The sequence below is a fragment of the Homalodisca vitripennis genome, chromosome 5 (genome assembly GCF_021130785.1).
Source record: "Homalodisca vitripennis isolate AUS2020 chromosome 5, UT_GWSS_2.1, whole genome shotgun sequence".
In the NCBI taxonomy this organism is placed as follows: Eukaryota; Metazoa; Arthropoda; class Insecta; order Hemiptera; family Cicadellidae; genus Homalodisca; species Homalodisca vitripennis.
The window spans coordinates 178,437,787-178,456,635 of record NC_060211.1 but is presented as its reverse complement, the minus strand read 5'-3'; the positions used below and the strand labels follow the sequence as shown (position 1 = coordinate 178,456,635).

The 18,849-nt window shown below is 41.1% G+C and overlaps 2 protein-coding genes across 6 annotated transcripts in view; both read left to right on the top strand.

Annotated features, from left to right (window-relative positions):
* LOC124363239 (facilitated trehalose transporter Tret1-like) overlaps positions 1-9,436 on the top strand; it is a 42,260-nt gene extending 32,824 nt beyond the window's left edge. The window contains exons 7-9 of one of the 3 annotated variants that reach the window (XM_046818411.1): positions 221-383; positions 5,735-5,863; positions 9,067-9,436. In XM_046818411.1, the coding sequence (XP_046674367.1) occupies positions 221-383; positions 5,735-5,863; positions 9,067-9,421 (647 nt within the window). In that variant the 3' untranslated portion in view covers positions 9,422-9,436. Of the gene's footprint in view, positions 1-220; positions 384-1,099; positions 1,234-4,415; positions 4,595-5,734; positions 5,864-9,066 lie in introns of those variants that run through there. The other 2 variants (XM_046818413.1, XM_046818412.1) reach the window with 2 other exon arrangements.
* On the top strand, positions 9,434-18,523 carry LOC124363241 (WD repeat-containing protein 54-like). Of its 3 annotated transcripts, none has more exons than XM_046818414.1 (5): positions 9,435-9,781; positions 13,291-13,471; positions 13,602-13,812; positions 15,759-15,993; positions 18,099-18,523. In XM_046818414.1, exons 1-5 carry the CDS (start codon positions 9,479-9,481, stop codon positions 18,228-18,230), a joined length of 1,062 nt encoding a protein of 353 aa, XP_046674370.1. In that variant the 5' UTR covers positions 9,435-9,478; the 3' UTR covers positions 18,231-18,523. The 3 variants fall into 3 exon arrangements, with proteins under 3 accessions (XP_046674372.1, XP_046674370.1, XP_046674371.1); XM_046818415.1 differs by lacking the exon at positions 9,435-9,781 and adding an exon at positions 10,128-10,653; XM_046818416.1 differs by lacking the exons at positions 15,759-15,993; positions 18,099-18,523 and adding an exon at positions 14,416-14,633 and having other exon boundaries at positions 9,434-9,781.
* The last annotated feature ends 326 nt before the right edge of the window (positions 18,524-18,849 follow it).

Below are 18,849 nucleotides of genomic sequence, written 5' to 3'. Positions count from 1 at the left end.
ACATAAACATTAACTAAGGTAAGGTAAACATACCTTAATCTAACGTAAACTAACCTAACCTAGCAACGATAAACTAAGGTAACGTAACCTATTGAAACGTAACCAAACGCTAACCTAACCTAAGCCAATGGATCTACACTATTAACTGCCTATGGCAAATCTTGCCATCTCATCATTTTATAATAAAATTCATGTTTACTAGTAGATTGTCTATTTGCAGGTCACAGCCCCATACCCTGGGCTCTGACAGGGGAGTTTTTTCCGTCCAGTGTCAAAGCCAAAGGAGCCACTCTGTCTACCGTCATATTCTGTGGCGAATCTTTCATCCTCATAAACTTGTTCCCTCAGATCACAGCCTTCTTCGGACTGCCTAATACTTGTTGGTAGGACATATATCATGTGATTCATGTTAATCAAATGTTACACAAAGGGTAATCATGTCACTATGTTACCGTATCGAACTTGATCTTTAAAATATTTAAAATCTATAACGCTGAAAATATTTTACAATTATTGGTAACAGTGAAATAATGAATTTCAAATGAATATTGAGAACTGTATGAATCGAAGAAATAGAATTTCGTATCGATTATCATGCTGTCGCAAACTTAATTGGGAAATTATATTTCTCATTAAATACACTTTAAATGAGGAAACAGTACTTTAAATTGTGCTTAATATTAGATGATGAAGAAGTGACGAATGTGCTTTAAAATACATCTTGGAATAGAATGATTTCCTCTCTACTGATTCGAAATGTAGTGAACATGAACGCTGATGTGGTATATTTGTCAGTTTTTCATATTACATACTTATTACATATACCTGCTACTACATGCCACTATACTTTTATAAGACGATTCGTACTCGTACTCGTCATTCATAGTTCATATGTATTGTTATGTACTAATGTATTAATGTATTAATATAAATCTTAATTTTATTTTATTTCAAAATTGATGGTTTTGAAGGTAAATATATGTATATATAAGATATATAAAGCAGTTTAATGTAAAATATTTGACTTCTTACTTTAAAACATTATTTTTTCAGATTAAATACATTAGCCGACTGTACAGTTGTCACTTGTTTGTTATAGGATTGCGAGCATAAATCTCTTCTTGGGTTCTATTTTTGTGGCCTTATGTGTGCCAGAAACGAGCGGACTATCATTTCTGCAAATACAGGAGCTGTTGAATAAATAATGATAACAATAAAGATATAGACTTTTAATAACGTGTACTACTTTATTGTAGTGTATATGGATCCTCTAGTTATGTTACAGGACAATATTATGAATCCTTCTGTATTGTATCCACGTATGTGAGATTCACACAATTATTGGTACACAATAGAGAGGGGCCTACAACTGCCGTATAATATGAGTGGCAATCTTAGAATTATTCTAACGTGTATTTAAAATATGTTACCTTCTGTATTGTATCCACGTATGTGAGATTCACACAATTGATACACAATAGAGAGGGGCCTACAACTGTCATATAATATGAGTGGCAATCTTAGAATTATTCTAACGTGTATTTAAAATATGTTACCTTCTGTATTGTATCCACGTATGTGAGATTCACACAATTATTGGTACACAATAGAGAGGGGCCTACAACTGCCATATAATATGAGTGGCAATCTTAGAATTATTCTAACGTGTATTTAAATGTTACCTTCTGTATTGTATCCACGTCTGTGTGTATTGTATGCTGGTTATGCAAAGAAAATATTGAAGTTAATATAATAAGTTTAAGTTGCTGTTAAGTTTTGTCAAGCGTAATGGGTATCAGCCAAATGATAGTAAAATATAATAGAATAATGTGAAATATAAAAGGATGTTTAATTCATTATTGTAAGAATTCGATTGTACCAACGGTGTTCTTTTATGCCTTCCCTAAACAATAATGTTAAAAGTCATAATACGGCAGGCTTGCTTACTTTTTGGTTTACAATGTTGCGAAATGTTTATTTTCAGCCATTTACCAAAGCCCATGTAGCGCGCTTAAAGCATATAGAAAATTGTTTCCTGATTGGTTAAATATTGTCAGTAATTTAATAACAAATATGGAAGGTTTTGTAATTAAACAACTGACACTGGTATTATTAAAAACGCGTATTTTACTAACTAACATTATATGCATTTGAATAATTATTAATAATAATTAAAAAACCATCTCAAAAATGTACACAATAAAGATTTAGGAGGACTTTACGAGGATGAAAATGTGTGTTACTGAATAAAAGGGGAGGTCGTTAAGTGCAGCTGGTGAGTAGTACGACAGGTACCGGTACTTGAACACAATCATCTAAAATCGAGTTGAGTCCTGTTTGGGGTGAAACAGTAATGCCGGTTGACAAATTATTTGCAAAATTGTATACCTTGATTTGTTTGTAAGGAATTGAGATTGTGCTTACATTTAAAATTAACTCGGCCATCTAAACAATATATTTAGCCTTTTCCTGTGTGTTTCTTGCAGAAACAACTCAAAAACATCATTTAAATATATACTGAAACATTGGCAAACACAAAATGACTCAGAGACCCAGTAGCGAGTGTATTAACAGAACAGTCTGCGCAGTACTGATGTGCAGCAAGTGTGTAAACAGAGGGTTGGTGTTCCCGCGCCTCCAGTTAGCGAGTGTATTAACAGAACAGTCTGCGCAGTACTGATGTGCAGCAAGTGTGTAAACAGAGGGTTGGTGTTCCCGCGCCTCCAGTTAGCGAGTGTATTAACAGAACAGTCTGCGCAGTACTGATGTGCAGCAAGTGTGTAAACAGAGGGTTGGTGTTCCCGCGCCTCCAGTTAGCGAGTGTATTAACAGAACAGTCTGCGCAGTACTGATGTGCAGCAATTGTGTAAACAGAGGGTTGGTGTTCCCGCGCCTCCAGTTAGCGAGTGTATTAACAGAACAGTCTGCGCAGTACTGATGTGCAGCAATTGTGTAAACAGAGGGTTGGTGTTCCCGCGCCTCCAGTTAGCGAGTGTATTAACAGAACAGTCTGCGCAGTACTGATGTGCAGCAATTGTGTAAACAGAGGGTTGGTGTTCCCGCGCCTCCAGTTAGCGAGTGTATTAACAGAACAGTCTGCGCAGTACTGATGTGCAGCGAGTGTGTAAACAGAGGGTTGGTGTTCCCGCGCCTCCAGTTAGCGAGTGTATTAACAGAACAGTCTGCGCAGTACTGATGTGCAGCAAGTGTGTAAACAGAGGGTTGGTGTTCCCGCGCCTCCAGTTAGCGAGTGTATTAACAGAACAGTCTGCGCAGTACTGATGTGCAGCAAGTGTGTAAACAGAGGGTTGGTGTTCCCGCGCCTCCAGTTAGCGAGTGTATTAACAGAACAGTCTGCGCAGTACTGATGTGCAGCAAGTGTGTAAACAGAGGGTTGGTGTTCCCGCGCCTCCAGTTAGCGAGTGTATTAACAGAACAGTCTGCGCAGTACTGATGTGCAGCAAGTGTGTAAACAGAGGGTTGGTGTTCCCGCGCCTCCAGTTAGCGAGTGTATTAACAGAACAGTCTGCGCAGTACTGATGTGCAGCAAGTGTGTAAACAGAGGGTTGGTGTTCCCGCGCCTCCAGTTAGCGAGTGTATTAACAGAACAGTCTGCGCAGTACTGATGTGCAGCAAGTGTGTAAACAGAGGGTTGGTGTTCCCGCGCCTCCAGTTAGCGAGTGTATTAACAGAACAGTCTGCGCAGTACTGATGTGCAGCAAGTGTGTAAACAGAGGGTTGGTGTTCCCGCGCCTCCAGTTAGCGAGTGTATTAACAGAACAGTCTGCGCAGTACTGATGTGCAGCAAGTGTGTAAACAGAGGGTTGGTGTTCCCGCGCCTCCAGTTAGCGAGTGTATTAACAGAACAGTCTGCGCAGTACTGATGTGCAGCAAGTGTGTAAACAGAGGGTTGGTGTTCCCGCGCCTCCAGTTAGCGAGTGTATTAACAGAACAGTCTGCGCAGTACTGATGTGCAGCAAGTGTGTAAACAGAGGGTTGGTGTTCCCGCGCCTCCAGTTAGCGAGTGTATTAACAGAACAGTCTGCGCAGTACTGATGTGCAGCAAGTGTGTAAACAGAGGGTTGGTGTTCCCGCGCCTCCAGTTAGCGATCCAGTTCTATTATGCGGATCGATGTCCTAGCACTGCCGCCAGGAAACCGAACTGAGAGCTCCTGTGCGCTTTCAGACCAGCAATGTTTGCTGTTGGATACAAAAAACTTGCGGAACGTCTTGCCGTTGTTCAACCGGTTCCCTGATATTTATGCTGGTCGACAAAAAAAAGAAAAAAAGCCAGATCGATACAATTGAATTAGTTGTTTTATTTACTAATAGATATTATATTCTATACATAATAATAATTATATCAAAATAAAACCGGCATAGAACGATTATACTGTCACTGTTTATACCTTTAGAACGCCGCACAGATGTTCTGGAACAAGGAGGGATTTCGTTGTTGGCCCTACAAGTTGGCTAGCCTGCCTAGTTACCATGGAAACGCATTGAGTAGACAGTAAACACTGAGTACGGTATACCAGGTACTGTGTTATAATTGTTGTTTTGTTTGTTATAGATAGGTATCGTAGTACTTCAGGTTAAGAGATTGGAATTAGACACCATTCTAGTAAGGCCCTTATACTCGTATTCTTAATAGCTTAGTGCTTGATATGAAAGTACAAGTTGTGGTAACGTTAATTTAAAAGCTTAATCACTAGTACATTTATGCTTAATACGTTGCATTTTGAGCTTTTCGTGTACTTAGAAAATCTTAAGAAGACTAACTAAAGACAACGCTATTTAATAAACCAACAGAATTTTCTACAAGTGAGAAGTTTATTTAAAACATACATTTATATTGTATGTACAGAATGTTCTCAACAAAACGGTGTCGCAAACCTTTGCGTTGATAATACTCATGATTCGAAACAGAAAATGCTCATAAATACAGGTCGAGAAATATTGTGTTTAGCTGCCTGTCACCATATTGTATTTTTATATCTCTAGAACTAGGAAGCTACAGACACCAAACTCCACACATTGTTGCTAATAAAAGGAATTAATTGTGTGATTTACGTTATTATTAACAAAATGTTGCATGTCCCCACTTTAAAGGTGCGCTTGCACAAGCCGGGAGCAAGAAACATGTCACAAATCTGGAAGTATTTTTAATGAAGGATCGTACAGAAAACTTGACATTTGGATTTCATAGATTGGTCCTAAGATTAGAGTCTAATTTCTATTGACAAGACAAAAGGTGTTAAAATTTTCTCCTACACAGAGGTCTTGCTGAGCCATAACATAAACAAATATTCCATAGTTAAGGGATATTGAGAGAAAACTTCATCCATGCTCATGTTCATGTTCTTGTCCATCTTCATGGACATGTTTTCCTGACATGAAGTTTTGTTATAGTAGTCCATTCTTTTCTTTATATTTGGTCTTACTGCTCTAGTATCTAATGTAAGTGATATTTTTATATTATATATATATATATAATATGGAGCGTCACCGTAAACTCAAAATTAGATTTTTCTCTAACTGGAGTGTCATTTGGTTGTTAGGAGAAAGCCTGATCTTCGTATGCCACTTTGTGACTTTTGCAAAATGGGTTGTATGTTGCTCACAACAGGAGACATTAACGTGGTTCTATATTAATATAGAAAGGTCCCCTAGCAGCCCGTTAACTATACTAATAGCAAATAACTTGTATCAGTAACCTTCTTGACTGTTTCAGTCCTGCAGAATGTATGTCAGGGAAAGGACGTTGCAGCTTCTCACTTCCGCTTCTGCAATTCCTAACAATCTTGCGGTCAGCAGTTTCCGGCGGAACAAAATGGCCGACTCGATCGCTGTCATACACCAGGTTATACAGTGTGTCCACAAAGTCATGTCAGATTTTTAAATAACTTTATTTCCACAGGACAATAATGGGATTAACGGATTAAAAAGTACTTTAAATAGTTTTACGCCGGTATATCTGAACTCGACATGAGCACCATGAATCGCTTTGCAGATGTCCAAGCAAACTTTATATCTTACCATAATTTGATCAGGACTTCTGGGGTAATTCATACAATTGCATCTCTGATTCGTTGCTTTAAATTTCCAATATATGAACGTGATGGCGATTCAAACTTCTACATATGTAAAAGGTGGCTTCATCACTAAAACAATACGAGTTATAAAAGTTTAATCCAATCCATTTTCATGCAGAATAACAATATCAAAGTCATACATCTTTAGTTTATCATTAAGCTTTAAATCATGCAATGTTGGAAATTTTCATCTGTTGATTCGAGCAATTCAAATTTGAAAACTGTAGACTTAGGAACATCCTATTCATGGCCACTGTTTTAGACAAATGTTTGGAGTTCTTACAAAACTGTGTTGAATGTTTTTGATGGTTTCATCACCTGTTGTTGTTAGTCTAACTGTCCAAGTTTTGTGTAATAAGCAATCAGTTTCCATCCAATAACTTCTTGTCCCATCGATGCTGCGTCTGTCGAAGAGATTTTCATGAAATACTCGATTCTACAAACGTTGCACTGAAATCACAGAATTCAATTTTTCTAATCACAAAATACATTGGATTTTTCTTTGCAAGTTTTCCGTGGTGATACTTTTATATTCTTAAAACCGTCACCAACACATTAATAGATAGCAACAATGGGTAAATCAATTAATGAAAAAAAAAAACTTTATAGACAGCTGTTTTTATGTACATCTGTTTCATAGATCTGTGATCAATTATAGATTAACCATAAACAAATAAATGTGTGAGATGACTTTTTGGACACACTATATTTTTGAGTATGAACGTATATTAATTACTATTTCAACTTTCATCTCGTAGTAAAGAAATAATTATTGAATACAAGTATAGGCATTTTTAAAATAGTTTCATACCGCGAAACTCAAACTAATTAATTCGTTACAATAATATACATGACGTACCGTTGTGAATGTGCTCTATAAGCATTGTGGACCGTTCATATTATGACATGTTGTTTATGTAATTGTTTTCTATTTAAAGTTCTCCTGTTTTAAAGCTAAACCACCGAACCTCTTCAGTTCATCTGTGTATTGTTAAAGGAAATTCCTACTCACTGAATGTATGAACTTTTTTGCAGTTATTCGGTAGTAGAATCTAAACAGAGTGTCTAAACTTTTTAGCTATAAAAGTAATGTGAAACTAGTAAATGCTGTGGTGTTTATAAACCAGGGGTTTATCAACGTGGTGCCAGTCGTGGGGGAGGAACTCAGCGCTAAATACATCCCCTGCACGGACAAGGCGCAGGCTCAGAGTGCAGTTGTTACTCAGGTACATGGCAATATTCTACATAGCAATAGGAATGCTGTGATGTTTATAAACCAGGGGTTTATCAACGTGGTGCCAGTCGTGGGGGAGGAACTCAGCGCTAAATACATCCCCTGCACGGACAAGGCGCAGGCTCAGAGTGCAGTTGTTACTCAGGTACATGGCAATATTCTACATAGCAATAGTGAATGCTGTGGTGTTTATAAACCAGGGGTTTATCAACGTGGTGCCAGTCGTGGGGGAGGAACTCAGCGCTAAATACATCCCCTGCACGGACAAGGCGCAGGCTCAGAGTGCAGTTGTTACTCAGGTACTTGGCAATATTCTACATAGCAATAGGAATGCTGTGGTGTTTATAAACCAGGGGTTTATCAACGTGGTGCCAGTCGTGGGGTAGGAACTCAGCGCTAAATACATCCCCTGCACGGACAAGGCGCAGACTCAGAGTGCAGTTGTTACTCAGGTACATGGCAATATTCTACATAGCAATAGGAATGCTGTGGTGTTTATATACCAGGGGTTTATCAACGTGGTGCCAGTCGTGGGGGAGGAACTCAGCGCTAAATACATCCCCTGCACGGACAAGGCGCAGACTCAGAGTGCAGTTGTTACTCAGGTACATGGCAATATTCTACATAGCAATAGTGAATGCTGTGGTGTTTATAAACCAGGGGTTTATCAACGTGGTGCCAGTCGTGGGGGAGGAACTCAGCGCTAAATACATCCCCTGCACGGACAAGGCGCAGGCTCAGAGTGCAGTTGTTACTCAGGTACATGGCAATATTCTACATAGCAATAGTGAATGCTGTGGTGTTTATAAACCAGGGGTTTATCAACGTGGTGCCAGTCGTGGGGGAGGAACTCAGCGCTAAATACATCCCCTGCACGGACAAGGCGCAGACTCAGAGTGCAGTTGTTACTCAGGTACATGGCAATATTCTACATAGCAATAGTGAATGCTGTGGTGTTTATAAACCAGGGGTTTATCAACGTGGTGCCAGTCGTGGGGGAGGAACTCAGCGCTAAATACATCCCCTGCACGGACAAGGCGCAGACTCAGAGTGCAGTTGTTACTCAGGTACATGGCAATATTCTACATAGCAATAGGAATGCTGTGATGTTTATAAACCAGGGGTTTATCAACGTGGTGCCAGTCGTGGGGGAGGAACTCAGCGCTAAATACATCCCCTGCACGGACAAGGCGCAGGCTCAGAGTGCAGTTGTTACTCAGGTACATGGCAATATTCTACATAGCAATAGTGAATGCTGTGGTGTTTATAAACCAGGGGTTTATCAACGTGGTGCCAGTCGTGGGGGAGGAACTCAGCGCTAAATACATCCCCTGCACGGACAAGGCGCAGGCTCAGAGTGCAGTTGTTACTCAGGTACATGGCAATATTCTACATAGCAATAGTGAATGCTGTGGTGTTTATAAACCAGGGGTTTATCAACGTGGTGCCAGTCGTGGGGGAGGAACTCAGCGCTAAATACATCTTCTTGCACGGACAAGGCGCAGGCTCAGAGTGCAGTTGTTACTCAGGTACATGGCAATATTCTACATAGCAATAGTGAATGCTGTGGTGTTTATAAACCAGGGGTTTATCAACGTGGTGCCAGTCGTGGGGGAGGAACTCAGCGCTAAATACATCCCCTGCACGGACAAGGCGCAGGCTCAGAGTGCAGTTGTTACTCAGGTACATGGCAATATTCTACATAGCAATAGGAATGCTGTGATGTTTATAAACCAGGGGTTTATCAACGTGGTGCCTGTCGTGGGGGAGGAACTCAGCGCTAAATACATCCCCTGCACGGACAAGGCGCAGACTCAGAGTGCAGTTGTTACTCAGGTACATGGCAATATTCTACATAGCAATAGTGAATGCTGTGGTGTTTATAAACCAGGGGTTTATCAACGTGGTGCCAGTCGTGGGGGAGGAACTCAGCGCTAAATACATCCCCTGCACGGACAAGGCGCAGGCTCAGAGTGCAGTTGTTACTCAGGTACATGGCAATATTCTACATAGCAATAGTGAATGCTGTGGTGTTTATAAACCAGGGGTTTATCAACGTGGTGCCAGTCGTGGGGGAGGAACTCAGCGCTAAATACATCTTCTTGCACGGACAAGGCGCAGGCTCAGAGTGCAGTTGTTACTCAGGTACATGGCAATATTCTACATAGCAATAGTGAATGCTGTGGTGTTTATAAACCAGGGGTTTATCAACGTGGTGCCAGTCGTGGGGGAGGAACTCAGCGCTAAATACATCCCCTGCACGGACAAGGCGCAGACTCAGAGTGCAGTTGTTACTCAGGTACATGGCAATATTCTACATAGCAATAGGAATGCTGTGGTGTTTATATACCAGGGGTTTATCAACGTGGTGCCAGTCGTGGGGGAGGAACTCAGCGCTAAATACATCCCCTGCACGGACAAGGCGCAGACTCAGAGTGCAGTTGTTACTCAGGTACATGGCAATATTCTACATAGCAATAGGAATGCTGTGGTGTTTATAAACCAGGTGTTTATCAACGTGGTGCCAGTCGTGGGGGAGGAACTCAGCGCTAAATACATCCCCTGCACGGACAAGGCGCAGGCTCAGAGTGCAGTTGTTACTCAGGTACATGGCAATATTCTACATAGCAATAGGAATGCTGTGGTGTTTATAAACCAGGGGTTTATCAACGTGGTGCCAGTCGTGGGGGAGGAACTCAGCGCTAAATGCATCCCCTGCACGGACAAGGCGCAGGCTCAGAGTGCAGTTGTTACTCAGGTACATGGCAAATATCAACGTGGTGCCAGTCGTGGGGGAGGAACTCAGCGCTAAATACATCCCCTGCACGGACAAGGCGCAGGCTCAGAGTGCAGTTGTTACTCAGGTACATGGCAATATTCTACATAGCAATAGGAATGCTGTGGTGTTTATAAACCAGGGGTTTATCAACGTGGTGCCAGTCGTGGGGGAGGAACTCAGCGCTAAATACATCCCCTGCACGGACAAGGCGCAGGCTCAGAGTGCAGTTGTTACTCAGGTACATGGCAATATTCTACATAGCAATAGGAATGCTGTGGTGTTTATAAACCAGGGGTTTATCAACGTGGTGCCAGTCGTGGGGGAGGAACTCAGCGCTAAATACATCCCCTGCACGGACAAGGCGCAGGCTCAGAGTGCAGTTGTTACTCAGGTACATGGCAATATTCTACATAGCAATAGTGAATGCTGTGGTGTTTATAAACCAGGGGTTTATCAACGTGGTGCCAGTCGTGGGGGAGGAACTCAGCGCTAAATACATCCCCTGCACGGACAAGGCGCAGGCTCAGAGTGCAGTTGTTACTCAGGAACATGGCAATATTCTACATAGCAATAGTGAACAGTCATCTTTGTGAATAGTCATCTTGGGATATCTTACATGTACACGACTCCACCGACATGTATATTACTTAACGTATGGAATACGATACTAGTCATTGGTATAATTCCTAGGTAGAAACCAACAAATAGGTTAATACAGTGATGAGAGACATACACTGCAATGCTGCAAAATACAATCCAAGAGCGATAGCTAAGATTATAAACAAGTACGGCGAACAAATTAGGGGGAGAAGTGCTGTAACTTTCAGCTCCGAGGCAATGTTCTAGGGTGGACCAGGAACTGCGAACTCCAATGGCCGTCACTTGTGTCATAGTTTCTGTTATACAACAAGGCTTGCAAAAAAAAGATTTAAATTAGAATCACAAAACGTAACCTTCCACCGATCACTACAACAGTTGCATTCTCACGACAGCTGGTGGACCTCATCCATTTTATCGGCGTTGCATGTTTGTGCTATATTATAAAACACTGTTTTGTTGCACTCTAAGCCTGAACAGATGGTGGGCCTTGTCCGTTCTATCGGCGTTGCATGTTTGTGCTAAATTCTAACACACGGTTTTGTTGCACTCTAAGCCTGAACAGCTGGTGGGCCTTGTCCGTTCTATCGGCGTTGCATGTTTGTGCTAAATTCTAACACACGGTTTTGTTGCACTCTAAGCCTCAACAGATGGTGGGCCTTGTCCGTTCTATCGGCGTTGCATGTTTGTGCTAAATTCTAACACACGGTTTTGTTGCACTCTAAGCCTCAACAGATGGTGGGCCTTGTCCGTTCTATCGGCGTTGCATGTTTGTGCTATATTATAAAACACTGTTTTGTTGCACTCTAAGCCTGAACAGCTGGTGGGCCTTGTCCGTTCTATCGGCGTTGCATGTTTGTGCTAAATTCTAACACACGGTTTTGTTGCACTCTAAGCCTCAACAGATGGTGGGCCTTGTCCGTTCTATCGGCGTTGCATGTTTGTGCTAAATTCTAACACACGGTTTTGTTGCACTCTAAGCTTCAACAGATGGTGGGGCACGTCCGTTCTATCGGCGTTGCATGTTTGTGCTATATTCTAACACACTGTTTTGTTGCACTCTAAGCCTCAACAGATGGTGGGCCTTGTCCGTTCTATCGGCGTTGCATGTTTGTGCTAAATTCTAACACACGGTTTTGTTGCACTCTAAGCCTCAACAGATGGTGGGCCTTGTCCGTTCTATCGGCATTGCATGTTTGTGCTAAATTCTAACACACGGTTTTGTTGCACTCTAAGCTTCAACAGATGGTGGGGCACGTCCCGTTCTATCGGCGTTGCATGTTTGTGCTATATTCTAACACACTGTTTTGTTGCACTCTAAGCCTCAACAGATGATGGGCCTTGTCCGTTCTATCGGCGTTGCATGTTTGTGCTAAATTCTAACACACGGTTTTGTTGCACTCTAAGCCTCAACAGATGGTGGGCCTTGTCCGTTCTATCGGCGTTGCATGTTTGTGCTAAATTCTAACACACGGTTTTGTTGCACTCTAAGCTTCAACAGATGGTGGGGCACGTCCGTTCTATCGGCGTTGCATGTTTGTGCTATATTCTAACACACTGTTTTGTTGCACTCTAAGCCTCAACAGATGGCGGGCCTTGTCCGTTCTATCGGCGTTGCATGTTTGTGCTAAATTCTAACACACGGTTTTGTTGCACCCTAAGCCTCAACGATTGGAGAGATGAAATCTTGTAGTTGGAATATCTCGCGTACAACCGTATCGGAATATCTGAGTCTGTGTATATTTGTACCAAACTTAGTGTAGATACGTCTCGACACCCGAGAGCTCACACACTTTCAGACATAAAGTAGCCGTATTGTATGGATTCTGGAGATCTTATTGAAGTCAAGTATGGAGGTTCACGTCTGGTTGTTTTATAGCTGCCAGTAGAACCTATGTATCATTTAAATCTGGGAAACAAGGGGTGTTCAATAAGTCTAGATATCATTGTGGAGGATGTGAGAGTGAGTGGGGGTTCCCTAATTTTAAAGGCTTTACCGACCATAAACATGAGGGATTATTGTTTTCCACGGTGTACCCTGCCATCCCTTCTTACAAGGTGACATGAATGACATAGTTCCCGTTATGTCTCCTCACACAGAGTGACCTTGACAGGAGTTGGCTCGTACACCGAACTTACCCTCCTTGAATATCTTGTCACTCTGAGAGCAGCGCTAAGTTTCTTTTAGGACTAACAGAAATGAGGGGTTTACTAATTTCTTTTCATAAGTGAACAAAAAAGTTGTTGATTATATCCGAATAATGACAACATATAGCCTTTGTCATGATCAGATATGACAAATGATAGATAAAGACAAATGACATGTAAATAAGAATTGAATTGTTTGGAATATTTTGATTCAATTGCACATACGTGTCTAAATGGCCACTCAGGGCCTAGATTGTTTATGTTCGTTATAAATTATTAATAGTAGGACAAATATTCTCTCAGTTAAACTTAATTGTTTTATCATTATTGTTTTATATAGGCTCGATGTGTCGTTATGTAATACGATGACAGTATTGTATCAAATAAATTATAATTTTATTCTAAACTGTTTGGAATGTTTCCACCTACCGTTCTAGGTAATGTGGTGTACTCTGGGCTGGGAACCCGTTCTGGTGATCACCTCGAGTCTTGGGCTCCAGGTATTTGACGTTGGAGGGCTGGAGTGCAGGTTCTCTCATCCGTGCGCAGACCCTTCGCCTCCCGCGGAATCTTTTGCACGTGGCCTTGCTACCATTTGCAACGAGTTCTTGTGTGTCGGTACGTCAAATGGCACTTGTAAATACTAACGGCACGCAATAGCATCAAACTTTTATCTCTATTTATAGTAAAATACACAAATCCGTTGATGGACAGGCATTATTATGATAGCAATGATAAATTTCTCAAGGGAATGCTAGCGGTTGTGTGAGAGTGTTCGGCCTGGTGGGAGAGGATGCGGAGCTGGTGTTTGTGGACCGGAAGCAGGAACACTCGGAGGCCATCACGGACCTGGCAGCCAACAAGGATCTCCTGGTCTCCGCAGACGAGGGCGGATCAGTCGTGTTGTGGAACTTGACGGGAGAGGAACTTCTGAAAGGATATAGCCTCCCAGAGTACAGGTAGGTTTGTCATTTATATATGTCTTATAGTGGATGTTACACAAACCAAAAGATTTCCTTAGGATGTAAATGTGTAAATCTAATGTTATGGTCTGGTACGTAATTTAGGATTTAATTCTTCATCACAAACAGAAGCACATTGAGACTCGTCACACAATTCATGTTTGTCCTTGTTCAGCCTACTCTGAACCGTGTGAGTTCCTACCGTCATAATAACTCTGTGTAGTTGATAGCCGCTATTATAATCACGGTGTTCCATATTTTAAACCGGCTACGGGTAATGCGTTTTTAGTTAATTATCAATGATATTATAGGTTATTTATTTTGTCAATTAGCCTTTGCCAATTTTTCAATTATGAATTTAGACCAAGACCTTAATCCCTCCGAGCACTGAAGTCGTAGCACGTGTCTGACTCAGTGTACTTGTGTTCAGGGACGGCGTGTGTACCGGTGTGAAACTGCTGCAGGAGTTCTTGCTGGCTGCATACGGCTCGGGTCACCTGAGGATATTCTCTGTGGACTCCACGAAGCCACCTGCTCTGATGTGCGAGGTCACCGCCCGCGTAACGTCTTTTGTGTCTGACTCAGTGTACTTGTGTTCAGGACGGCGTGTACCGGTGTGAAACTGCTGCAGGAGTTCTTGCTGGCTGCATACGGCTCGGGTCACCTGAGGATATTCTCTGTGGACTCCACGAAGCCACCTGCTCTGATGTGCGAGGTCACCGCCCGCGTAACGTCTCTTGTGTCTGACTCAGTGTACTTGTGTTCAGGACGGCGTGTACCGGTGTGAAACTGCTGCAGGAGTTCTTGCTGGCTGCATACGGCTCGGGTTACCTGAGGATATTCTCTGTGGACTCCACGAAGCCACCTGCTCTGATGTGCGAGGTCACCGCCCGCGTAACGTCTCTTGTGTCTGACTCAGTGTACTTGTGTTCAGGACGGCGTGTTGTACCGGTGTGAAACTGCTGCAGGAGTTCTTGCTGGCTGCATACGGCTCGGGTCACCTGAGGATATTCTCTGTGGACTCCACGAAGCCACCTGCTCTGATGTGCGAGGTCACCGCCCGCGTAACGTCTCTTGTGTCTGACTCAGTGTACTTGTGTTCAGGACGGCGTGTGTACCGGTGTGAAACTGCTGCAGGAGTTCTTGCTGGCTGCATACGGCTCGGGTCACCTGAGGATATTCTCTGTGGACTCCACGAAGCCACCTGCTCTGATGTGCGAGGTCACCGCCCGCGTAACGTCTCTTGTGTCTGACTCAGTGTACTTGTGTTCAGGACGGCGTGTACCGGTGTGAAACTGCTGCAGGAGTTCTTGCTGGCTGCATACGGCTCGGGTCACCTGAGGATATTCTCTGTGGACTCCACGAAGCCACCTGCTCTGATGTGCGAGGTCACCGCCCGCGTAACGTCTCTTGTGTCTGACTCAGTGTACTTGTGTTCAGGACGGCGTGTACCGGTGTGAAACTGCTGCAGGAGTTCTTGCTGGCTGCATACGGCTCGGGTCACCTGAGGATATTCTCTGTGGACTCCACGAAGCCACCTGCTCTGATGTGCGAGGTCACCGCCCGCGTAACGTCTCTTGTGTCTGACTCAGTGTACTTGTGTTCAGGACGGCGTGTACCGGTGTGAAACTGCTGCAGGAGTTCTTGCTGGCTGCATACGGCTCGGGTCACCTGAGGATATTCTCTGTGGACTCCACGAAGCCACCTGCTCTGATGTGCGAGGTCACCGCCCGCGTAACGTCTCTTGTGTCTGACTCAGTGTACTTGTGTTCAGGACGGCGTGTGTACCGGTGTGAAACTGCTGCAGGAGTTCTTGCTGGCTGCATACGGCTCGGGTCACCTGAGGATGTTCTCTTTGGACTCCACGAAGCCACCTGCTCTGATGTGCGAGGTCACCGCCCGCGTAACGTCTCTTGTGTCTGACTCAGTGTACTTGTGTTCAGGACGGCGTGTACCGGTGTGAAACTGCTGCAGGAGTTCTTGCTGGCTGCATACGGCTCGGGTCACCTGAGGATGTTCTCTGTGGACCCCACGAAGCCACCTGCTCTAATGTGCGAGGTCGCCGCCCACGCTCGTTGGCTCACGGCTCTGGACGTTGCTCCTGACTCGAACCTAGCTCTTACCACCTCAGAGGACTCTTTCGTCCGCGTCTGGGAGATAGTACGAGGAGAAACAACAGTCAGTATCTGGAACACATTCCAAGCCAAAACTAGGACAGTTACGTTATGTTCTACTTCCTTTCATATATTGTAGACTCTTTCGTCCGCGTCTGCGAGATAGTATGAGGAGAAATAAAAGTCATTATCTGGAACCCAAATTCATAAGGTTCCTTTCGCCTATAAATTATTCTACTTCTTACTAATTCAATTAACTCTGATCTCCTACTACTAAGAAAATGGTGTTTAATAAATAAAATGCAAGTGAATGTCAGTAAAACAAATTTTATAAATTTTAGTTTTTTTTTTGGTTTTGACTTATCTTCTCCTTTAATTTTCCATTCAATAAACTGCAATTTTCAATTATGTAGCTGTCAACCTTTAAAAAAGTGAAATCAATAAAATATATGGGTCTTTTGCTTGATGAAATCCTTAGCTTTGAACCGCACATTTTAGACTTGCACTCAAAATTAAGATTACAAATAAGAAAATTTTATTTTTTAAGAAATTTTTTTAATAAATTATAATCTTTTAAGAACCCTTTATTTTGCATTAATCAATTCAAAACTACAGTATGCTCTACCTTGCTGGGGGGGAGGTACTTACAAAACTTTAATAGATAAGATAAGAACAACTCAAAATTTTTTTCTTCGAATAATTCTTAAAAAATCTAAAAGAACAAGCTAGTTCCCTTTATTTCAAGAGCTACAACTCCTATCTGTTCAACATCTCTTTATATTTAAGGTCCTGAGACTGAGCGGAAATAGAGAAAGTATTATACCAAATGACCATATTTACAGTACGAGAAGCTTCGTAAATAAATCGTTTAAACTACCCAAAGTCAACAGATCTATTTTCCGTCATTCCATTCAATACCTAGGCCCTAAATTTTTCAACCAACTTCTGCTTCAAATACAAAACTCAATCAATATAAAGTATTTTTGTAAAAGGACAGTTGCTTGGCTTTATGATCAGAAGGATGTAAGTTGTTTCACCAACGTGCTAAGTAGTGGTTTTTAAGCATGTTTTAAATAAATATCTCTGTCCACAGATGCTACAGAGGGCATACCACTTGTAAAATACGTAATGCTAGACTCTAATTATTTTATTTTAGATAATTTAGTTTAGATTTAGATTAGATTAGTTAACTAATCAGTTACTTAATCATAGACTGGTTGCTAATTTAGGAATTGTAATTTATATTTGTTTGTAATTGGCCAAACTACTTGTAAAATTGACCAATTTACTTACTTGTAAATTTTCTCTCAATGGTTCAAATGATTGTATTGTGGAATTGCTATATGGGGAAATAAATGCATTTATTCATTATTCAATTAAATATCATACAGTTCACTACAGTGTGTGTGATAAGTCAATACACCTCTCAGTGGCAGATGATTACGCCGTTTGGAGAAGTGAGTTGCCAACACTGTTACTATAGTGTGTCGAAATATAGTTGAATAATGTATTTGGAAGCAACCCTGTGGAGTAAGATTTTTTTTGGCAGTTAGAACTTTCACCACAAAAGAATAAAATATTTTATTTAAAATATAATATTGACATTAGAGGGTATTGTTTAAACACCCTGTAAATGTATCACAAAACATTTTCAAAGCAATTAAGAAACACCTGTTTTGGTTGAAGATCGACAAATGAATGAAACACACGTTTGGTGTTTTGTTAAGTATGACTTTTACTATTCGAGAATATTGCCCATACCTTGCCATTTGAAGCCACAAAAGTACTGATTCTTAATTTTAAATTTTAACTGAAATAACACTCGGGAGGTTTCGAACAGTTGAAACTGGTAACAACTATAAACGACGTTGATTGAATAAAAGAAAAATCTTCAAAATGTACAAGTAGTATTTGAAAATACTACCACATTATCTTGATGTATAGTCTTTGGTTAAAATGAAGAAGATATAAATGGAGTGGAGATGTATTGAGGAAGGCTAAAATGATACGGTTGGAGTTATAAGGAAAATAAGAAGGCTTTTAGCGGCTGGAAGAGGAGGAATTTTCCGGTAGTATCTATTACAAACTGTAGTGTATTTTCATGTTAAAACATACGTATTTATTATTGTATGAAGGATTGTAAAACTTGTAGCTATGTGAATGTTTCAGATTCTCAAGCAAAAGTTCTTTACGCAAGTGGAAGATGCATTTCTGGTCGGTGGACGGTTTTTGACCAGCACTGGATCTGCGTTCTGCGTATCGGCGTATGAGAGCAATTTGATATATTGCTTCAAGTCATAATAAACTACATATCCTATATATCTACATACTAACATGTTAACTACAGTATGTAACAATTAAATGGAAACAACTTACTTATGTATACTAACTTTCATTGTTACAGGAAGAAATTCATTGATTAAACTGTCACTAGTTTTATTAAGTATGTAAACGCGTGATTATGAAACATTTCCCTCTTATGATATTTTACATTAACTTTTTAAAAATTTAAGAGTTTGGAAGAAGAATAATGTAAGAAATAAGAATGTAATAGTATGTTAAAAGTTAATAAAGTTTAATAATCAATCAGGAAAGTTTTAGTTTTCTTATGTATTGACCCCATTGAACTAATTGTAAACTTATTTTATTAATTAGGCGTCAATCAGGCTAAAATTGTTTACAGATTTAAAGCAAACAAATTAAAAATGTTAAACACGTGCCAAAATATAAACTTAATTGAAACCTGCATATAAATAAACATGTCCAAGTAAAAATAAAAGTAATGTTCATGCTTACCAAAAAAGTAAAATTAACAAACGAAACTTTATGGATTAAAAATTAAATAAAAAAGGTATACAGCAATACAACATGCTAGACAGATTGCTAATGAAACTATTGATTCCTATGAGCTATCATATAG

Excerpts from the sequence above, each read along its gene's own strand:
- LOC124363241 (XM_046818414.1), top strand. The coding sequence starts at position 9,479 with ATGGCAATATTCTACATAGCAATAGTGAATGCTGTGGTGTTTATAAAC. Across the intron at positions 9,782-13,290 it reads AGAGTGCAGTTGTTACTCAG|GTAATGTGGTGTACTCTGGG; the intron begins GTACATGGCAAT and ends CTACCGTTCTAG. Across the intron at positions 13,472-13,601 it reads CAACGAGTTCTTGTGTGTCG|GGAATGCTAGCGGTTGTGTG; the intron begins GTACGTCAAATG and ends AAATTTCTCAAG.